The following is a 23,176-nucleotide window of genomic DNA, read 5'->3' on the forward strand; positions in this document are numbered from 1 at the left end:
GAGAGAAAGTTAATTAATTTGTTTTTCGGTATAAAATGACTCATGTTATTCTATAACATTTGCACAGTGAATGTGTCCTAACAACAACGTTAGGGTTTTCGTGTAATTTTTTTTTAACGATTTTTCGCTTCTTCACATACTATCGTCATGCATGATGACCGCTCTTACAAAAATCTAGTATTCTTATTGAACGTTGTACGATTAGACACTTGTGAAGCTTCTACGTCAATAAGCTTCTATCTCCCAAGTCTCCCTCAGACTCGTTGGAGTTATGTTTCCTTATGCTCACTCAGTCCCCTTTTTTTGTTGCACCAACATGTGTTTGACATATCTAAGGGCATTGTCGTCATGCCTTGAGTCGTTATTGTTGCATCTCGTCTATAATCCACCACGAGTAATAGTTTTGAAAAAAAAAATCTCATCGCCGGAAAAGGCGCAAGAATTCTGGCTAGGCGCCGTTCTCGCACCCTCAACCTACACGCTCCCCCCGATGCCCACAATATGTCAAACTAACTTCAATCAATCTACAGAAGCGCACCTACAAGAGAAAAGAAAAAGTGTGAGTAACAGAGACTAAAACGAGTGTGAGAAAGACAACAACTGTGAACAGAGAATACCAACAGACTGAATTTTTCGACAAGATAAGGAGAGCCAACGTAAGACGTAATGACGAGCGCAACCCGTGGGTTGTAACCGACCAGAGACTCTGAGCATACTCACGGTAAGAATACTCACAGGCACACACCCATTTACGCCTTCATTCCCCATTGGTAAACACATATGATTATAACTGAAAAAATCGCGTTGTGTAGGCACGTATGAGTTACTATAGTGTAGTGGAAGACAAGGACATGTTAGTGCAATGTGAAAGAGGGCAAATCTGGAGAAAATGGCGATAGAAAACACGGTTGGAGACGCTCATGAGGAGAGAATGTAACGCCCCAGATTCACCGCTACCAGATATTGTCCTCTTTGGGCTTTCCCTTTCAGACTTCCCCTCAAGGCTTTAAAACACTTCTGTTAGGTGAAGATTTTCACACCCTTATAAATGGTGTTTTGTTCTCCTCCCCAACCAATGTGAGGCATCACAATCCACCCCCATTCGTGGCCCAACGTCCTCGCTGGCACTCGTTCCTTTCTCCAATCGATGTGGGACTGCTACCAAATTCATCCCCCTTCGGGGCTCAGCGTCCTTACTAGCACACCATCCCGGCGAGGAACAGCGAGAATGCTGGCACATCATCCGATGTCTGGCTCTGATACCATTTGTAAGGGTGTGGAAACCTTCCCCTAGTATATGCGTTTTAAAACCTCGAGGGGAAGCCCGAAAGAGAAAGCCCAAAAAGGACAATATCTGTTAGCGGTGAACCTTTCCCTAATAGTCGTCAGGTTTGTCACGTAAAGTCGGGTGAAGAAGACACAACTTGTAGATCTGGGTCGGTATCCATTTGCAAACCAATATCCAGCCTAGCCTGACCGCCCAACTCCTATGTACTCAACCCAATCTTGAGGTCACGACCTAGTTACCACTTAACCCACATTAAGTAAATGCGACTCGAGCTCAAACCTAAATATGGGTCCAGAGTGGAGATATGAACTCCAAATAAAGTTTTGGGGTATGGGTCCTAGGTTGAGGTGGGCAAGAAGGTCTTTTTCTATGGATATGAATTTTGTTGGACCAAAATACCCTTTTTGAACTTATCCCAATCGAGCTTTATATTTTTGTGATCCTCATAACAAGTGTCACTATATTGCTCTTCCCACTCCAAATCAAACCCCAGTCGAACGAAGATTCTCCGTTATCATCCATCTCTGTTCATTCCATCTCCAAGAAATCAAGCACTCTGAAAATGGACGCCAAGCCAACCGAGATCAGCAGCTCGAAGATGTTCGGAGGATATAATCGAAGATACCGCCATTACAGCCCAACTCTTGGCTGCTCCATGACGTTCTCCGTCTACTTCCCTCCTTCTCCTCTTCCGTCCCATAAATTTCCGGTATCTCCTCTCATTTCCCTTTTCAATTCAATCTCGATGTTATCCATTTCGATTACTAATTGAAACTCGAATGTTAAAGCAATGTTTGAGTGTTTCTGATCTTCGATTTCTGGAGCAATCGGTTTTCTGTTTGATCTTTGGATTATCGTGTCCGTATATGTTTATGTGATTTGATTTTACTGCCGTTGGATGTGGATTTTGTGGAATGGATGTCGAATAGTTATTATTTTGGGTATTTGATTGTTGTTGGTGTGTTTTTCCTTTTGTGTTTGGAAATGTATTGGAATTGCAATGGTTGAAGGTTGGGGCTCGATTTTGTTATTGAACAGGTACTGTACTGGCTCTCTGGCCTTACTTGTACGGATGAGAATTTTATAATTAAGGCAGGGGCTCAACGCACTGCTTCAAGTGAAGGTGTTGCTTTAATTGCACCTGATACATCTCCAAGTAAGAAAAACTTTGAACCCATTTTCAAGTATTGATGATGTTGTTGGGTACGATTTTGATTGAAAAGAAGGGAATCCTTGTGCTCTTAACGACTTTGAACTCACTTGGATTCTGCTAATAATTTTATGCTAAGTACAAATTGACAATTTTTGCATTTTAAGACGTGTTTTTGATAATATCTAGTTTACCAGCAGGGTTATATGGTTTGAATGCTTCTATTGTGAATGTAAATTAGTTATAGCTTCAATGAGCTACTGGTTGGAAGGCTATGAAACAATCTTCCGTTGTAAGAACTGCCAGAATTTATGGAATGAAGCAAAATCTTTTATTTGAAGGGGATGGGGTGTCTCCGCCTGTTTATAAGATGGAACGTTCGTTTCCTTCTCTTCGTTTTAGTAATTTGTCATGTCACAATGTAATGCTATTCTTAATAGGTATTTTGATGAGGAATGATATTGAAAACTTGGCAATACAAAGTGAAGGAAGTTTCTTGCAAAAATCTTTTTCTTTTCCCGTTTAACTAAGATTCATTGGCCTGGCAAATGTGTTTAATTTTTACTTTGCTTGATTTGTTGATACAAAACGGATCTTATTTCAAACTGTTTTTCAGTATGGAAGTGAGTACTCTCTTATGATGAAATGTGACCAGGATCTTATACATATATTGTTTTGCTCATTCTTTTAATAGGAGGCCTCAATGTGGAAGGAGAGGCAGACAGTTGGGATTTTGGTGTTGGTATGTTACTTCTGACTTGTGACATTGCAGATAAACAGAGTAACTTTATGAATATTTTGTCGTGTATGGCTGGTTTAGCTTTCATTTGATTTTTTGACTTAATAACTTTATTTAACAAGGCTTTTCTTATAGATTGAAGTGTATGTATGATTATTCCGAAGTCCTACCTTTGGTATTTTATATCTCGTTCTATATGGTCGTTTAGTTTCTAAAAAAATGTATGATTATTTCATCATACAAAGATGCGAATTTACTTTTGTGTTTTCCTTTTGTCTTATTGTTTCTTAAAAAGGTGCTGGATTTTATCTCAATGCTACACAAGAGAAATGGAAAAATTGGCGTATGTATGATTATGTTGTCAAGGAGCTACCTAAACTTCTGAGTGAGAACTTTCCACAGCTTGATACATCACGGGCATCTATATTTGGTCACTCTATGGGTGGGCATGGGGCTCTAACAATTTACCTGAAAAACTTGGACAAGTATAAGGTATTTGATGATAATCCTCTTATTTAATTTTCTGTTTAAGATTAAAAAAACGTAAATTACAGAAAAAGATTATTTGTTTGATAGGATTCTGTACGCTCTCCCCACCCCAAAGGCTCAGGAAAAAGAAAAAACGAAGGGATCATTGTGTGAGATCTCACATCGGTTGGAGAGGAGAACAAAATATTGCTTATAAGAGTGTGAAAACCTCTCCCTAACAGACTCATTTTAAAACTTTGAGGGGAAGCCCAAAAGGGAAAACCAAAGAGGACAATATCTGCTAGTAGTGAGATTGGGTTTGGACTGTTACAAATGGTATCAGAACTAGACACTAGGCGGTGTGCAAGCGAGGACGTTGGGCCCTCAAGGGGGGTGGATTGTGAGATCTCACATCGGTTGGAGAGAAAAACGTAACATTCCCTATAAGGGTGTGGAAACCTCTCCCTACTAGACACATTTTAAAACATTGAAGCGAAGTTTAGAAGGCAAAACCTAAAAAGGACAATATCGGCTAGCAGTGGGCTTGGGCTATTTACGATTTGTTGCTTCGACCTGATAAATAAATTGTTCTTTTTATTATCTTGTATTCAGTTATTCTTCTCCCAATAAACATTTTCTCCCTAATTTTTCAGTCAGTATCTGCCTTTTCACCCATTGCCAATCCTATAAATTGCCCGTGGGGCCAGAAGGCATTCACAAATTATCTAGGTAGCAATAAAGCTGACTGGGAGGTGAGTTTTTATGAGATATTTAGCAATTTTTTTTTCTTTTCACAATTTAATGTGAGGATGGAAAGCTTTTAATCATTGAGGTTGAATAACTTCAGGAATATGATGCTACTCATCTAATCTCAAAGTTTCACAATGTATCAGCTACCATTCTAATTGATCAGGTAATGGTTTTTGTTCATTCAACTTCCACAAAGTAAATTGTTCCTTCATGTCAGTGGCATTAGCGACTTAGAAAACTAAAATCCTGTCATTAGTAGCTTCCTCTGTTAAATCAAAAGATTTTATTCTGAAATTTCAATTTGTTTCTAAATAGTTTTTGTTCTTGAATTCTTAATACATTTTCCATTTTTTTATTTGAACTTCTCTAATTTTACTAATCGTTTGTGAACTCCTAATACTTTATTTAGATGTTTATTCTTTCAACTTTCATTTAGTCCTGTCATAATTGTTGGGAACTATAGGCCTCCACAATGATATGATATTGTCTTCTTTGAATATAAGCTTTCGTGGCCTTGCTTTTAGTTTCTTATAAACCCATGATTGTGGGACTCCGTCCCAACCATTCTCAACATTAATTACAAAAAGTGCCACCAAACTTTGTCATTCATTTAAACAATACTCGTATTCGTTACTCTCCTCATTATCTTCCCTATTGTAATCTCCTTGTTGATAAACAGGGGGAGGATGATGAATTCTTACATGGACAGTTGCTGCCACACAAGTTTGAAGAGGCATGCAGGGCTGTGAATGTTCCACTCCTCTTGAGGCTGCAATCAGGTTACAATCATTCCTACTTTTTCATTGCTTCCTTCGTTGAAGATCACATTCGTCACCACTCTCAAGCTCTTAGGCTTCCTTAAAACCTTGTGCTGCTTATGATCCAATTGCTATCCTTTGAGGAGTTGAGGCATCGTGAGTAGTAATTTTGATGAACACGACGTTATTTTAATTATGTGTGCTGGATATCTGTAATGTGAATGTGAAAAATTGTCCTTTGGTGCGTATTTGATCCCTTGCTAGACTGGTTATAATAGAGTTCTATTTCGCCTAATAATGTTGCTTTCTTTTGTCGTTTGAATAAAAGTTATGTGGTAATAGTTGAGCTGATTTTGTGTGGCGTGACTAGTGATTGTAGTCTTTTTTTTTTTTTTTTTCCATTAATCATGGTTCTAAAGTTTTGTTTAGGCGTGTATTTTTAAAGTGGTCGAGTAAAATTACGTTGCTAGTTTGATAACGATTTTGTTTTCTTTTTTTTTTTTTTTTCCATTAATCATGGTTCTAAAGTTTTGTTTAGGCGTGTATTTTTAAAGTGGTCGAGTAAAATTACGTTGCTAGTTTGATAACGATTTTGTTTTCTTTTTTTTTTTTTTTTTCCATTAATCATGGTTCTAAAGTTTTGTTTAGGCGTGTATTTTTAAAGTGGTCGAGTAAAATTACGTTGCTAGTTTGATAACGATTTTGTTTTCTTTTTTTTTTTTTTAGATTTATACTTGATTTGTTCATAGTTTTAATGGCTAAATTTTGTATTAAAATTTTAAATCGAGAATATTACAAGCTACTTTTTTTAGTATTTAAAACCCGACACACTTAAAGTGCTTTTAAAAAGTATATGGTAGTATTTTTTAGTATGTTTGAATTCTAGCTCAGTAGATAAGACATTAATTACTATTCTAAAGATGGATAGTTTCATCTTCATCCTTGTAAATTATTGAACTAAAAAGTGATAAATAAATAATAAATGTTACTTTCGGGTTTTATATTAAAATAAATATAAAGTTGAAATTAAAAAATTAAAAGGTATTATTATATTCCAAAGTTTGAACCACTTTTTACCTTTTTGTGAACATGGATTGATTTTGTTATTATGGATATAATTTTAAATTAAGTTTAGGTATTGTAAAAACTAAATTATTTTTTTGAATATCTAAGCTCTCTCTTAACTACTCTCTATAATCCTTCCTCTCTCCATTCACATTTGCTTAATTACATCTCCTAATCACTTCTCTCTCCTTTAATCAAAGGTTTTCCGGTTGATTTCTTCCTTCAACTATATACTCTCTTTCTTTATGCTCCCCTCTCTCTCTATCTAAGGTCATGGTTGTCGTCAGCTCGTGCCGTAAGGTGTTGTTAGGTTAAGTCCCGCAACGAGCGCAACCCTCATGTTCAGTTGCCAACCGTTGAGGTTGGAACCCTAAGCAGACTGTCAGTGATAAGCCGGAGGAAGGTGAGGATGACGTCAAGTCATCATGCCCCTTATGCCCTGGGCGACACACGTACTACAATGGCCGGGACAAAGGATCGTGATCCCGCTAAGAGGGAGATTTTATTTTTTGTATCTGTCTCTTCTTACATATATATATTATATATATATATATTCTATTACAAATTATTTTATATTCTGTCTTAGCAGTTAGAACTATATTTTATCGATTATGTCTTAGAAGTTAAAACTATATTTTATCGATTATGTCTTAGAAGTTAGAACTATATTTTATCGATTATGTACAAATAAGTCATATTCGGTCGGTTACACTTTAGTTTTGCGAACAAGCACAAAGTTTGTAAAATTGCAGTCAAAAAAATGAATTTTGGGGCTCCCCGTAAATATAATTAATTATATATTACCATACTTAAGAAGGAGATTACCACCCCAACGGACATTTTTTTTCTCACCAATCACCATAAATAAAATTCTCACATATTTCAAATTCATTTCCACCCAACTACAATAACAATGTTTGGAAAATAAAATTGGGCAGGTGAATTTTAAAATATAGGTTTAAAACAGACATTTAAGATTAGATTTAATAATTTAAAAGATAAGACAAATTATCGAAACATTTCAAATCAATCACGATATATATTGCATCACAATGATATCATAAACTTATTTAGATGGTTTGGCTATTACCATAACCGAAACTTGAAAATTCTTGCTAGCCACCATCATTCAACATCAATGTTGCCTCGTCGGACTATATTCCTCGTTGAGATCTGTATTGAACGGGGAAGTCCCTTGTTTGATCTGAACAAGGAACGATGCTTCTCATTCGAACAAGATGAGACATGATTTCCTCATTCCATTTGGTTTGAATGATCAAGGCAAACCAAAAAAAAAACGAACTAAAAATATTACACAAGATAACACCATTGATGAAAATGAAGAATTCCTTTCTTTTCTATTCGCCACCAAATACTCAGTTTTAGAACCTCGGTATATAGCACAAGAACATAGCTTCTCAATAAGCCAATATATAAATCTATACAAAGATAATTACACAGATGATTTCCGCCAAAAAGATAAATAAAATTACCTTCAAATCTTCAATTGGCTATGTGATTGCGACAAGCTTCATATGCATATTTACAAGCTCTCGCGATGCTTCTCCCATTTGCTTTGCTGAGCTCCTCCACTGGCTAGCAGAAAACCGACGTACAACGTACACTACACCGGATTAGTAGATGGGAAAGAATCAGAGAAGGGGCCAGGCCATGACACAAGCGTGAGAGATGAAGTATGCCATCTTATCGTCGATGTCTTACGCAGTTGATCAGTATGATCAAATTCCGCAACCGAAGTTCGGTTGCTTTGCAGGATGGTGAGATATGCCTGCACTGAATCCAGCTCACAACTGCTGCTATTGTGGATACAGAGTGTGATCTGAAATTCCCATGTTTGTGGAGGTAGTTGCTGGTACAAGGTTTTCATTTACACTCTTGGTCGGTCGCTTGGGTCGCTTTGGTTTCTGAGTGTGAGGTTCGAGATTTTGCTGGTAGTCGTCCAAGTCAAAGTCAACCACTGGGCTAGTTTCGTTTATCTTTTGTAAACTTCGAGCTTTTGATGAATTTTGCTTTTCAGAACCCCCTTTTCTCTGCACAAAGACAATGTATATACAATACATGTTATAAATAGGAAAATAAACAATCCTTTTCCCCTGCAAGCAGGCAATGATATAGGCATATGTGATTTGAAACAACGCTGCTTATTAAAAGTAGTGGGACATATCTACAAGCAATAATAATGAACTCTAATAAAAGGCAACAAGTCGGAGTGTACACCCATGAATATAGCTCCTTCACAATTTGATTTGATAAAAAGGCATCAAAAGCCCCATTCTGCTAATGATCCATCCTCACTAATCTCTTGGGAGGCTTCACCTATAGCCTATATACTAATTCTGGGAGACGACATGAATTTGAAGTTATCAAGGTTTCGATGTGTGTCCAACCTAGGATTTTAAAGGGATCTCCAAACAACTCAAATCCTTACCAGTCATTAACACTAGAGGATCCATGTTAACCGAAAATTCTTATATCAAATTATGGAAATATACCAAATATATATTAAGAACATAACAATCCATAGGTGAAGTAAAGCGTTCAAAACTGGGTGGAACAATGGTCTAACTCTGATATCCTCAAAAACCTTTAATGGACATCACAGTTCACGCACTGGAGGATTAGTCAAAAAATGATCATGGATTGTACTCAGGTTTAGAAAATATAACAGGACAGAAATAGAATCCTAGAACAATAAAAATGCGGCACATCTTTGTCCAAAATTCTATACTTGTATTCACACTATTTTTTAATGAGAAACAACCTTCATTTCTGGAGATGAAATACAAAAGACGCGCAGGTGCCCATATGATTTACAAAAAATATTTCCAATGAGCAGAGAGTGAAGTATGGCTAAGTCCCGAAAAGTTGGGAGAATTTATGCCGAGAGATAGCAATGTAATTAAGGTGCTTAAAAAAGAGTCATAATATGTAGCATTTTCCTAAAGGATGTGTAGGTTTCGCTCGAGCCATATCAACCAAAGGAATGCCATGTTGAAGGAGACCCATACGGCCTCCTTTTCTTAGCTGAAGGGGTGGCCCATGAAGAGCATCTCTAAAAAGAGTCGTTGGATCATTTGGCAAGGCAATGTGTAAGTTGAAAGCCTTCAGGATTTTTGCCTAGGAGTTTGCGAAGGGGCAAGAGGTGAAAAGGTGCATCATGGTTTCTCCATTTTGTTGACAAATAACACACCGGTCTGGAGAGGAGACAATCCATGGGACCTTTTTTAATAAGGTGTCCCCTGTATTTATATGGGATTAGAGAGAGGTTTTGGGATCCTAATCTATATGTCATTATATTCACACTATTCTTATAAACTACCAAGTTTGGAATATCATGAATTGTCTGAATAATAGATGGAAAAGGTCCAGTACCTTTTTACTGCTGGATTTAGTTTTTTCCAGATCAGGAGATCGATCATATTCAGTACCCCCGGATTCAGGGTTAATTAAATCCTCCAATGAAGCGTCACCCTCAGCATCAACTCTTATACCCTTTGCTTGTTTTTTCTTTTGTCTATCCTTTGCCTGGTAACAAAAAGATTTTAGGGAACTGAAGATGGTAAAAATATACAAATATAGAAATCTTCTTGCAAGATCAGAAAATGAAATAAATCAGACCCACCACAATAGGAATTTCTATTAATTTTTGCTCCAACTGGGAATCATCCAGAAGTAAAGATACGACATCCTCAGGAGCTAATATGTCTCCTTGAACATGACCACCAGTCATGACAAGCTGCTGAACAGTGTTTTTCTGACTAGCTCTTTGAAGAATCTTTTCTTCAACGGTCTCTTTGCAAATTAGTCTGTACACAGTAACCTATAAAGCAAATTGCAAGAAAAGGTTCAATAAAATAATGAAAGGGAGTGAGGAAGGGAATAAAGAAGAGAGAGAGACAGTAAACAGTTCACAAGCACACCAGATTTAATTAAAGACCCAAGAAATTATATTTTCAGAAATTAAACTTACTGTGATTATACCTCCTAAGATTCCATTTTTTCAATTTGGTCACACATCTTCAATTTAAGGTCAAAATTAGTCTAGCTACAAACTCTATTAGTAAGAATTGATGATTGATCCATCAGCATTGTTAAATGAATGACCTAGATTTAAGGAATATTTGTATAATTCCTAGCCTTAAATTTGGAGATATTTGCGTAATCCCATTAAATAAGGGAAGTGAAGTAGTTGACGTCCCTAATTTAACAATTTATAATTTAAAGAAAAATAATAATTGAAAACTCATCTAATAAAAGGAAAAGTATGCAATCCCAATTTCTATTAAAGCAAGTTTTTCCCAAAACATCGACAGCAGCTATTCTCCACTAAAATCTCAAATTCCGTGATGAAAGGAAAACTAACATCTTTTGTCTGTCCCAGCCGGTGAGCTCTGTCCATGGCCTGCAAATCCAGGGTTGGATTCCAATCACTTTCATAAAAGATGACAGTATCAGCAGCTGTCAAGTTAATGCCAAGTCCACCAGCTCTTGTGCTCAACAAGAATACGAAAATATCACTCCTACAATATAACATGATCACATTAAAAAATAAGAACCAGGGTGCTAAGATCCAGGGAGCAACCAAAAGGAAGCAACAAATTGATCCGATAGCAGAAAACGATGTAATAAGCACTGTTTTGATGTCAAGAGAGGCTATACCGAAGTTGGAAGTCCCTGACCATATCTCGACGATCCATTATAGTGGAGGATCCATCGAGTCTAAGATATCTATACTTCCGATAATTCATGTAATCCTGCAGGGAATGGTATAATTGCAAAAGTGAGCAAATGAACTCTAGAAACCTTGTTAAACAATAAGGCCATGGTGCTTACAAAAGATATCGTCTTGTTTTAAAATTTCAAGTAGCCGAGATAAGCTAGCAACTCAACACAACAGGAACTGAAAATGGTTTAAAGTATTTGAAGGGCCATGATTACACCTTTAAAAAATAAAAATAAAAAAAGGAATTTGGACCCACTATCATGCCATGCTCAATTCTCTGTTTTTTCTCTTTTCCTCAAAATAGTGAAATAATGAAGGATCAAGAAATAAAAAGTCGGCCTGAATCTCAAATCTAATGCAGTAAATTTGATATTTTACTTCAGCAACAGATTTCATATCATCGAAGGAAACCCTAAATCCCAGAGCATCATGGATGAAGAATGAGTACCTCAAGAATATTCAACATTTTTGTCATTTGAGCAAACAGAAGTACACGATGATTTTCAGCCCGTAAGCGTTTCAGTAGTATATCTAGTGTTTGTAGCTTCCCGGAGTCCTACATATAATTCATTGTAGAACCTTACTTGAAAATATAAATACCCCTTGAAGGATAAAGTAAAGTGAGAAGAGAAAGTAACACCAACCGTGAGCAACTTTGCTGGATCAAAACTTTGCATTGGAGGACAAGACCCAAAAATACTGTATGTCAACTGAAGAGCAGGCTGGGAAACTTGTATTTCAGAATCTATCTCTTGAATCAAAGGGTGGGGTCCATTTGGTTTTCTGGGTCCACTAAAGTCAGATGTGCGTGCAAACCCAATAAATAATCTCTTCACCCAAGGGTCATGCAATTGTTCAACCGTTTGGTAAGCGAAGTTTCGATCTGAACAGTGCGCCCCTATCTGCAAAATAGATGCGGCAACTAAGTATTAAACAAGTACCTCAAATGATAATTGACAACTTCTCATTTCACCTGTCAAGATAAAAGCTTCTAGTTTCATATAAAAAAAAAGATAGTAAACTGAATTTTAACTATATATATATATACACACATACCGGTGGAGCTCTAGTTCTTGGAATAAACGTGTATGCTGAGTGAAGAAGCCCTGCATTTGCCTGAAGTCTCTCCTGTTGAGGAATGACTAAAGCCTCAAAAGGAGTATCACCGGGCCCTGTTGCAAGTTTTCTCCTGAGTAAGTTAGTCTGTGATGTGGAAGGCATTAACAACATTCTTGTAACAGCACGCACTTTTCCCTGCTCAAGAGAACCATTTTCTGGATCATCATCAATAGATTCCATAATGAAGTCTAAGATTCCATCCAGAAATTGTCGGTCCCATCTCATTATGGAAAAAAGTAGCCGTTCTAGAAAAGAACCATTGGCCAAAAATGTAACTTCTGCAGGAGACAGGTCCATCAAATGGGTGAAACCAAAAGTACCACTTCGACGATAAGAGTGATGTAAATTGTCTCCTTGCATGAATATGGATTGATAAACATTTTCCGAAGAAAATATGTTGAAATGTTTCGAAAGATATCCTCCATCAATGCCATGCGCAACTGCAAATGATTTTGAACATCGAAGAACCCCTTGGTGGACTAGTTTTGGTAACTAATAATCAAACAATCAGATTAAAACATATATTAGTCATTCCTTTGGAAAAGCAGAGTAAATAGGAGAACTAAACAAAAACATCCACACTGACTTATTGTGCATATATAGAAACCCTCATGATGGAAGATATTCAGTGAATGGAAAATACACAAAAAGAGGTATATGCTTCAAAGAATCCAGCAGTAGTAGTCTTTTGTAGCTTCTAAAAAAATTAGACCTATAGCTTAATAGAATAACCCATAAATGTAAATCTGAAAGATAAGAAATATGTTTATCGTCAAGAAAATTCCATTATAAAAGAGAAATATTAAGAAATGGGTAAGTGATTGTCCTTAATATACTAGAAGGCACAAACATGAGACAAGTATTTCATTATTCATTTGTTCTAATTTTTTCCAAATTTAAATTCAAGTATTTTCTAAGTTTTTGTATACTAGAGGATTAGTTCATGTGTACACATGTCAATATACTAGTATACGGGGCAATCTTCAAAAAAAAAATTGCAGCTCTATACCCCCGTAATAAATTTATAACAAATTTACAAGTCATTAACACTCCTTTTTTAAAATATTTATATACAAGTTCAAAATAAATATAATAACTTTAAAATACTATAATTTAACAGAACAAGATTCTGAGTGATAAACTTAGTTTGGGCAATTTATTTTTAAAACGAAAAATTGTTTTTTTTACAAGTCGAATTTCTTAGGAAAAAAATTAGAATCATATATGAGGGCAATGCAACAGAAAACCCCAGAATAAAATAAGCAAAAATAGAGAACAGAAAGTAAATTATAAGTCAAAATCAAATTGCATATGATAATTTAGAACATTATTTCATTACTGTAATGAAAAAATGTAAATTACAAAATCATCAGGGATACAACTTTTGGTAGTTACATTTTTATTTATATGTAAACAACATATAACACTTACAAATTCTGGTTGTTACATTTATAGATAAAAAGATATTCCAATTATTCTTTTTTTTTCTTTTTCTTTTTTTTTTTTGAGACAGATATTCCAATTTAAGAAATCTTTTGTAACTCCTTTGGTTTGGGTTTTGCCCTTCTTTCGTAATTTTCATACATCAATAAAATTTGTATAAAAAAATTAATAAATAAAGCTTATGAGTAACACCCGGCAATAAACTACCCACTAGTTTTTCAGGCCCACAAGCAAAATAAAAATACGCTTCTAGGAAAGCTATTAAGGGATGAGGGTTACCATCAAATCACCAAAGTCAATAACTAATAAGATCGATGTGGACATACTTGATTTTAATTCTGTATATGGACATCTATTATATTAATTAGTATGTATAGAGGAAAAATTGGAAGTACCTTAAACTCAATGAGATTGTGACCTCCTGAGTAGTGAACGTCCTCATGTTCGCCAAAAGGAGGGGGCAAAAGAGGATTAGGAATGTCTGCAAAGTAAAGGTATGTGCTTCCCTCATTCCTTTCGAACAATTCTGGGTGATTGCACACCTACCCATTTACATAGTTCAAATACTTCTCTAATTGTTGTTATAAAAAAAGGTACTTATTGTGTCTGTAGAAAGAGAGAGATCAAATACCTTTCTCAGCTGAATGACAATGTTCATAAGATTGAGAATTTTTTTCTCATTAAGATGCCTATTGCTATCAAACAACTCAGCAAGAGATATCTTATTCTTGATAGCTTGATAAAAAGCTTGCTGCCGAGAACTTAACTTGCAATGCACTGTAATCTCTGTTTTTCTAGTAAGCTCAGAGACTACATCCTTTTTTACTCTCCGCAACATAAAAGGCTTTAATATTGAATGCTGTTTCAGAAAAATGAGAAACCCATGAATAAGCCAACAAAGTAAGTCACAAAATACTGAATCTTTTATAACTCCAACCCTTGATTTATTCTATGATCCAAATTCCATTTACTAATATAAAATATATCTAAGAAAGCTTTCTTAATAAAGATGAAAATAGACTATATGATCCAAACCGTTATAGAACAATGATGTCTTGATAAGAAATGTCCTTTGTTTCGAACTTTCAAGATACAACGAGTGTATAAAATAAGCTACATAAAAATGAGGCTCTATCAGAAAGCAATTTGTTGACCCAAAAGTACTTTTCCACCGAGAGGAGAGTGAGATAGTTAAAACTAGATCTAGTTTTATCAACACCAACACAAATTTTAAATTTTCTCCATGAAAATTTTTATAACTCTATCATATAAAACAGGGAGGAACTTCTGTCATAGTGAATTTCTTCAAGTAGGAGATTCGTAAGGATGAAACAGAAGTGCAGCACGTTCGCAATCTAAACAAGGAATTTTGAGTGTGTAACTTCCTATAGAAGCAGTTTCATTTCATATAACAACAAAAGTGATATGGCAGATTTCAAGGGTAATAAATCAGTACTTACCAAGCGGTTAAGCTGGTGCTCGTTCAAAGTACCCCCATGTTCTGCATGATTTTCAATTCTGCAGGAAAAGAATATGAATAAATAACATTTACTTAGCATAGTTCGATTAAATCGCGATAAAGCTCAACTAATCAATACTGACCCTTTTGAAAACCATTCATTGAATTGTTCGTGGCTATCAAATAAAGTAGGCATGATGAAATGTAGAAGGGCCCACAACTCGGCCATATTATTCTGGACAGGAGTCCCAGTAAGCAGCAATCGATTCCGACAATTAAAGCTTAGCAGTGTCTTCCACCTTATGCTGTCAATTTAATGAAACCAACATAATACATTACTCTAGAGCCTAAAAAATGGCCATAATTATGGTGGTTCTGTTGAATAATACTTTTTTAATAAGTTCTGCTGAGTAATACTTTTTTATAAGGTTTAGCAGAGCAATACTATTCAGCTGTTTAGTCGTTTACTAAAATACTCATGACACAAGCAAGAGGATTTTATGCTAACGAAAGCCTATCACCTACCCTTGATCCAACTGCTTCTCAGTTACATGATGGGTCATTAACATAAGTTCCACTAGTACATTAAAATAGGAAGGGATGGTCGATAATATGCAAAACAAAACCTTTAATTATTAACATGCAGGGAGGGAAGACAAAATATCCACCCTGAGCCAAGAAGATTCGATTGATTATATTAAAATAAAACTTTATAACAAGAAATATTTTTTTATAAGAAAAAATCTCTCTTAACTTTCCAGAAGGATATTTGTTGTGTACACACACATTTGCTAAGAAAATATCTTGTCAAATTCACATCAATAACCAGATTTGTGACACTTCTTCTACAGTAAGTTTCTGAACTACTGCCTTTTCAAACCTATAGTTCTCTTTCCAGACTACAGGGAAGTATAAACAACCACAGGTAGAGTTTACCTATAACACTAACAGGAACTAAATAAATAAACGTTTGCGCACCAAGACCAACCAACAAATAGGTATATCAGCTAGGGCCAAATGCAAAGTAATAGGAACAAACCTTGTAGAACTCTTGATTGCCTGTGCCTCATCCAAAACCATATATTGCCACTTAACCCGACGAAAATACTTTTCATCAGAAACAAGTAGCTGATAGCTGGTAATGAGGATGTGAAAACCAGCATCCCTAGAAGGAGAAGGAAAGAAAACAACCAACGTGAAAAGAAAAAAAAAAGAAAAAAAAAATGACAAGCATCCATGAAAGAAAAAAATAAAACAGTAACAGGCATAAATAAAAAGGATAATGGCATGGTAAAAGGAACAGCAACGAAAACCTATTCGACATCATAGACATCTCCGAAAAAGCATCTAGCTTGATACCAATGTCTGAAATTCTTCATAACTATCAACATTGATGATTTGGCTTTGGCCAGCCAAATACCTATCTTAGCCTCTATGATGCTTGTGTAAAAGAGGAGTACATGAATGAACTAAGATCACATTTGAATAAGAGTGGTCTTGAAGATATGATGTTATGATTAAGAAATGCTAAAAAGATTTGATAGTTACCACTTATACCAACAAGGTGCACCTTTCTTTTTGGTGGCTCAATCATAAGAACTCCAAAGTTAAGCATGTTTGGCTTGAAGCAATTTTATGTTGGGTGACCTACTAGGAAGCATGCGAGTGAGGACAAAGTATGTTCAAAGGACTCTTGTTAATTTGTGGGGATAGTCTTCACTCTTCAAAGTAGTTCAAGTCAAGTAGGTAACATGGTCATGTCGCCGAACAATGCCGAGGCCATCAAAATCAGGATCTCAAATCCTGGTCTGAATCCTGGATATGGGGGGTTACAATTTCCCTTTTGATGGTAAGCCTAAATCTCCCAGCTTTTGGGCCCCAATCCTTGAGAGAATTGCATAAAAGCTTCTAAACTAGAAGCATGCCGTATTACCTACGGAGGAAAGCTTATACTACATGTCTCCCTTTTTAGCAACCTATCGTCCTGAAATTTTCTAAGGGAGGCCCCAAACAAAGGGTGGCTCTCATCTAGTCAGCTGTAAAAAGATTCAACGCCCTACTTATCTTGGAAGTCTTGACATTGCAACATTGAGCAAACAAATCAAGCCATGTCGTCCAAATGGATATGGAGATACCTTATACCTAGAAGAATTCCATGACGGTGATCCAATGCAACCTCCTCTTGTACTCCAAGGTCAAATACAAGGTTGCTAATGAAAGCAATATGATTTTGGAAGGATTATTGGATTGGATCTAGGCCATTTCTTTCCTTTTTTTTTTTCCTTCTATATTTTTGCATGTCCAAGTTACCTTGCGCGAACCTCAACTAATCTTACAAGACAATCATCTAACTCTACTACATGAGCCACTTTTAAATACATTCCCAAGTATCTGCTTTCTTTCAAACAGAAAACCATCAACAATCATAGAGTTCGCCTCCGTTAGTTTTAGGAAACAGCTAGAGGACAATGAGATCATTGAACGGGCTCCCCTATCCTACTTCTCTCACTAGTCACCTCTCCTAACAGCCAGGATCACGTGGGAATGGATTCTCTACAGTAACCTTCTCTAAAAGACAACTATATCTTGCCCCCAACTGCTGGTTGCTGCATGTGCAATAAGGATGCTTAAACATAGATCCATCAGTTTGTCTCCTGCCTCCTTATTTATGGATTTTCATCCTTCATTCTAGATGCCTTCAATTGGCAAACTATCTAAGCAACCCAAGAGATTTACTTGCAGCCACATTGGTGGACCACCCTTAGAAAGGAGAGAGAAACTCTTTGGCTCAAAAAAAGCAGAGTTTCTTTTGTAAGCTTATGGTAAGGAGAAACAACTATATCATTAACAAGACCACTGACCAAGGAGTCCTCTGGATCCTTTTTGAATCTGGTTTGTACTTGAGCTTTATATTGGGGTAAATGTATTTTTTTTTTTCCAATTATAATCTTAGCATTATTGGCCAAATGGAAGGTCTTTTTGCCTTCTCCCCTTAATTCCATTCATCGATGAAATGCCTGTTTCTTGACCTTAGAACAATGACAGAGTTGAACCCCGTTTCTTTTCCAAAAAAAAAAAAAAAGAACAATAATAATAATGAAGAAATAAAGAAGTACAATGGACTAGACATTAAATAAATTCAAATTAGCTAATAGTCTGCAAGATAAGAATGAATATTCTTGCCTTCATCAAGATGAAAGCAAACTAATTAGGCCATAGTCATACTTGTCAAATACAAAAAGAGAAGAGGTAGATGATCAGAAGATTCTTAACTTAGTCAACTTTATTCAAACAGCCATACGTCCTTAATCATCCAGTCTAGAAGAAGAAGGCAAACAAAAACGAAAGCTTAAAAGGTAGGAGAAAGAGCATGCCTAATTTGACAACTAAATATTATTCAGTTCTCCGTCACTGCTTTGTCTCATTACAATTTCATGATTGTTCACAAGTGGGTAATGTCATCGTTTTGTGAAGGAAAAATCATTCAGTATTTATTTTAAAAAAGATAGACAACAAATTATTTTTGAAACAAACATTTATCATGGCATGAATCACAAAAGTTGAGCTAAACCTTTAGTTTTCTTTCTTTTAAAAGTCGAACTTCAGATTACCTGCGATATAGATTCTTGGGATTAATCTTTTTCCTGAGAACTGTACGCTCCGCAAGCCCACCCCAATATGGAAGAGCTTTTAGGTCGGGGCAGAAACGGTTGATTTCATCAACCCAATTGTTCAAGACAGATGCAGGTGCAACAACCAGAAAAGGCCCCCATATATTTTTATCCTGATATGAGAAAGGTGATAGTAGTCAATACTAAGAAAAAAAAATACTAAAATAACTTTGTACGATCATTACCTCAGCCAAATGAGCCAAAAAAGCCATAGCCTGTATCGTCTTTCCAAGGCCCATTTCATCAGCAAGTATTCCATTTAAACCCTGTTAATAACCACGGGACCGAACTTAATTTTTTTAAAATACAAATGAATCCAAGATAATCATTTCACAAGAACTTCATACAACCTGCTCATAACAATTGACCAACCATTGGAGACCTTTTAGCTGATATTCTTTAAGGCTACCTTTAAACAACTCAGGTGTTTGAACTGTTGAAGTTACAGGCATGGTTGAGCTGCCAAACAGCAATATAATTCCATTAACTTGACTATAAAATTGGAACAGTCTCAAACTCCAAAGTGGGGATAACATTTTAAAAAACAAAAAGGAAAACTCACGGATGAAGCAGATCTATGTTACTAGCTCCAGCAACCTCATTTTGATCAGGTTCAGAAGCTTGACGTAACCTTGAGCATTCATCATCAAATGCACTTGTTAACCTTTTTTGCTTCGAAACTGCATCTTGAGCAACTCTAAGTGCCTCCATCTTCAGTTCAGCCTCCTCGGGATCTTCTTCCTCAGCAGGCACGCTATCTGAATTCCAAGTCTCTTCTTCAAAATTTGGTTTTTCATCTCCCAAAGGTAGAGATTCAGAAGGATGCAAATTTGATTTGTTCTGCATAAAATGACTATAAAGTTCTGTTTGTTGTATAAGAAAATTGAGCCTCTGCTGCTGTCTCTTAGCTTCTCGAAGTTCCTGTTCTCGCCTCAAAGCTTCAGCAGCCTCTCTTTCCTCTCTCTTCCGCACTTCCGCCTGATGAAAATGGAGAGAACTAAAGGATGAATCAAACATCCTTATACAATAAAAAAGACTAGAGAAAGGTATTTGTTTTCTCACCAAAAAAAAAAAGAGAGAGAGAGAGAGAAGGGTTTGCTTTGAGTCTGATTCGATGTTTTCAGTTTAACAGTTCTTCATTTTTCACATATTGACATTGCCATGCCGAGGTTAAGATAAGATACATAATTTTATTGGACCCGAGCAACCAAAACACTGCCATAAATTAGCAGCTGCCTGCGAAACTCAGCCTTGAATGAACACAAGGAAAAGCAAGCCAGGGAACGAGATTGTGTTCGGATGGGGGAGTATCTGGCTTATTGCCTAACCTACTAAAATTAAAATTAGAATTTCTGTCCCTAAATTATTACCCCCATACCATCCATGTTTTTTAAAAAACACAAGGCATAATAAATGTGATAGTGACAGCCCTCAGAAGTAACACATCCGGCTAAAATGAAATTATAGGTTTAAATGAGGTGATACAGGTAACATAGTAAAATTGAAACATGAAATCAAAAAAGGAAAAAAAGGGTTACGAGATTTTTATCATAGACATTAAATCAATATTCATCCCTGGTGTTAGGAAAAAGAAATTGAGGCCAAGTAGAAAGGTGTGATACACAAGCCGCAACTCCAAAACATGTGCTTCACAGGGTTGCCTCAACTCATACCAAGGCACAAAGCATGCTTAGACACATATTAAAACCCTACTTCAAACCAAAATAAGATATATAATTAGTAAAGTAGAAAAGAAGAATACCATCTCCTTATCAATTCGCTTCCAAAAGAGCAACATGTCTCTAGCTAATTTCCTTGTTCGAATAGCAGCACCCCTCATCATTTTAAGAGATCTGCTGACCTTCATTTTGACCTGCTTAAGATAAAAGACACCATGTTGAAGAAGCCACACTACAACATTCCCGATAAAGTACATAATTAGAAGCTAAAGTTTAACCAAACTCCCTAACTCTGAAAAGGAATAAATAATACATGCCTCCCTTTGGCAAGTCTCTGAGAACCTCTTGGCATCAATTAGCTGCTTCCGATGAAAGGCTGTGAAGTTACGATGATGTTTTGGCAAGTCTCTCCTAACAATGTTGATCCAGATTTTCCCAATCTTCTCCATTTCCTCTCTCTCTATGACAGAAGGGTCTTTGATTACTTTTTGTTTCTTGGGCAGGCTTCGTTCAATAATCTGCAGCACAAAATGTGTGGAATGAACATTTGATCCTTCCCAAATATGAAAATGAATAACCCAAATAAAAGCAAAGTGAGAACTGAGAACGTAATATCACAGATTATAAACCTCGTAAGTGTCTCCCTTCTCCAAAACCTTAACATAATATATCTGTAGCACACCACCATCAGATAAAATAGCTCGCTTTATACTTCCAGCAGCCCCCTCGGGGATGGATGAATTCAGCCCAACGTCAGATACTTTGAGACTGAATTTCTGTGGCGAGTTTGAAAATGCCAAGGCATCTAATCTTGCCTGAAGCGATTCGTACTGGGGCTGAGGGTCCCCCATCCCCGTCTGGCTTCGGATTCCAAATCTTTTGTCATCAGCAATCATCGATGCTAAGGATCCCAAATCCAATGTACCCTCTAAGTAAACCTCCTCTACTTGGATGTCAGAGAAGCTTGGCAAGTTCAGTGAAGCAGCCAGCTTATCATAAGTTGGGGGAATTTTGTAAGTGATGCCATCCCCAATATCCAAATATGCAGGCTCATATATTACTCTGCAAAAGTAGAAAGATCTTAAAATGATGTCCACAACTAAAAGACTTCTCACACTTACAGATAATCATTTACAGAAGAAAACCTGTCAGTGGTACGCAGCCGAGCAAGACCTGCCTCATGATGACTTCCTGGTCTATGAGGATTATAATCATTAAGGCAGTCATTTGCAGTTTCCACTTCAAGAAATCCTCCTTGTTGCTCACTCCCCGACCTCCTAGCTCTTGAACTTGAGTTGCCCTTGGGCACTGAATTCCCAATGCGTGTGGGCATGGGAGATGAGGAGTCTTTAGACCTTCGCTTATACTTCTTAATGTGTTCTCCAAGCATTTGTCGATACCGCTCTTCAGTAACGTGCGTCCCGTAGTAATCGTCCACACTGTCGTTGTCCTCCTCACTGTTCAGGGACTGCCTTCTTTTCCTTGCCAAGCTGAACTCTCTCTTAGTCATGGTACCATTACCGTGTTTTGCAATTGTTCTACCTGATATACATTCACCATCAGTACACGTCCCCTCAAAACATATATCTTTTACGATAATTTTCAATTTTGGGTAAGTTTGCAAGGCATATATCAGATATCACAAAGTCGATCAGAGAAACATGTACCTGGACTACCTCTGCTCTCATCCTGACTACTATTCGCATAATAATCAAAATCATCCTCCGGTTGCGGAAGTTGGAAGTTCAGCAGCGGCTGCATCAGAGCCCAAGATAAACAAAAGGAAACTAGAAATTCTAGAACAGAAGTACCTCATTCGACTAAAACCTACATTAAAAAACCCACAAAAGAAAGCAACTAAACAAGCAGCACACGAACATCAAACACAAAATCCCAAAAACTGAAAAACTAAAAATAAAAGCCATAGAACCCACAGAAATTCAGAACAAGCCACACATAATACAACGATTACCAGAACAAAAGGGGGAAAAAGATAACATTACGAAGAAAAAATAAAAAAAAGGGAGATGGTAAACCTCGAGATTGAAGAGGTTGGAGTAGAACAAATCCTTGGATTGCCTGTTACGGTCCATGTGAAAAGAGGCAACAAGGAAGCGAGTGAGGGCCAGAGAAACAGGACGCAGAATCTGCAGAGTGCATCGGGAGGATGGGAGAGAAGAGAGAGAGAGAGAGAGAGAGAGAGAGTGGAAACCCTAACCCTAGAAGAGAACCGGGATTTTGGGAATTGGGAATGGGGACGACGACGCAGTGTTGAGAAGTGCGGCGCAGGATAAGGAATTCGAAGAAGGAGATGCGTCTATGTGTGCTAACGTGCGCCGGCTGCAAACATTCGTGTTTAAAAACGTTCCTCGCCGCCGTGGCGCCGTGGTAACGACCAGTCTATATGTGAGCTGTTTTTTTTGTACGAACATTTTTTTTTTTTTATTGGATTTTTAATTTATTCAAATTTTTCTTTTCGATAAAAATAAGATTTTAATTTATAATACATCTATCTATTTATTTTCAAATTTTTAATTAAAATTTAAGAGTATATATTTTTAAATATTATCTTTCAAATAATTAAAATTTATTTTTAACAGTTGAAAAATAAATAATAAAATAAATATTATGAAATTAAATAAATATATGTTATATAATTGTAAGGTAAGAAAAAAAAATTATTTTTAAAAATTAACCGTTGGATTAAATCTAAAAACTTATCCATCAACTTAATTATCGAGTTTTTTTAATTATTTGTAAATTTTCGTATTATGCAAATTATAAATTTTAAATTTTAAAAATGTTTAATAAATAAGAGGATATTTTGTCTTTGATATACTTAA

The 23,176-nt window shown here is 36.3% G+C and overlaps 2 protein-coding genes across 3 annotated transcripts; one reads left to right on the forward strand and one right to left on the reverse strand.

Annotated features, from left to right (window-relative positions):
- Positions 1–1,721: 1,721 nt before the first annotated feature.
- On the forward strand, positions 1,722–5,516 carry LOC111467250 (S-formylglutathione hydrolase). Its single transcript, XM_023112105.1, has 7 exons — positions 1,722–1,997; positions 2,327–2,444; positions 3,133–3,180; positions 3,473–3,669; positions 4,299–4,397; positions 4,493–4,558; positions 5,075–5,516. The coding sequence occupies exons 1-7, from the start codon at positions 1,851–1,853 to the stop codon at positions 5,255–5,257; spliced, it is 858 nt and encodes a 285-aa protein (XP_022967873.1). The 5' UTR covers positions 1,722–1,850; the 3' UTR covers positions 5,258–5,516.
- A 2,031-nt stretch (positions 5,517–7,547) lies between these two features.
- LOC111467146 (DNA helicase INO80) lies at positions 7,548–22,699 on the reverse strand. 2 transcript variants are annotated; one of them, XM_023111926.1, is made up of 23 exons: positions 22,370–22,699; positions 22,001–22,088; positions 21,479–21,875; positions 20,963–21,395; positions 20,651–20,851; positions 20,414–20,527; positions 19,217–19,629; positions 19,005–19,113; positions 18,840–18,920; positions 18,595–18,767; positions 16,023–16,148; positions 15,127–15,288; positions 14,985–15,042; positions 14,156–14,383; positions 13,920–14,066; positions 12,019–12,573; positions 11,607–11,864; positions 11,411–11,518; positions 10,899–10,993; positions 10,603–10,759; positions 9,862–10,059; positions 9,612–9,764; positions 7,548–8,269 (listed from the first exon to the last, which is right to left on the reverse strand). In XM_023111926.1, the coding sequence occupies exons 1-23, from the start codon at positions 22,424–22,426 to the stop codon at positions 8,036–8,038; spliced, it is 4,545 nt and encodes a 1,514-aa protein (XP_022967694.1). In that variant the 5' UTR covers positions 22,427–22,699; the 3' UTR covers positions 7,548–8,035. The 2 variants fall into 2 exon arrangements, with proteins under 2 accessions (XP_022967694.1, XP_022967693.1); XM_023111925.1 differs by having other exon boundaries at positions 19,217–19,632; positions 20,417–20,527; positions 22,370–22,698.
- Between the last annotated feature and the right edge of the window lie 477 nt (positions 22,700–23,176).

This window comes from Cucurbita maxima, unplaced genomic scaffold (assembly GCF_002738345.1).
Source record: "Cucurbita maxima cultivar Rimu unplaced genomic scaffold, Cmax_1.0 Cma_Scf00033, whole genome shotgun sequence".
NCBI lineage: Eukaryota > Viridiplantae > Streptophyta > Magnoliopsida > Cucurbitales > Cucurbitaceae > Cucurbita > Cucurbita maxima.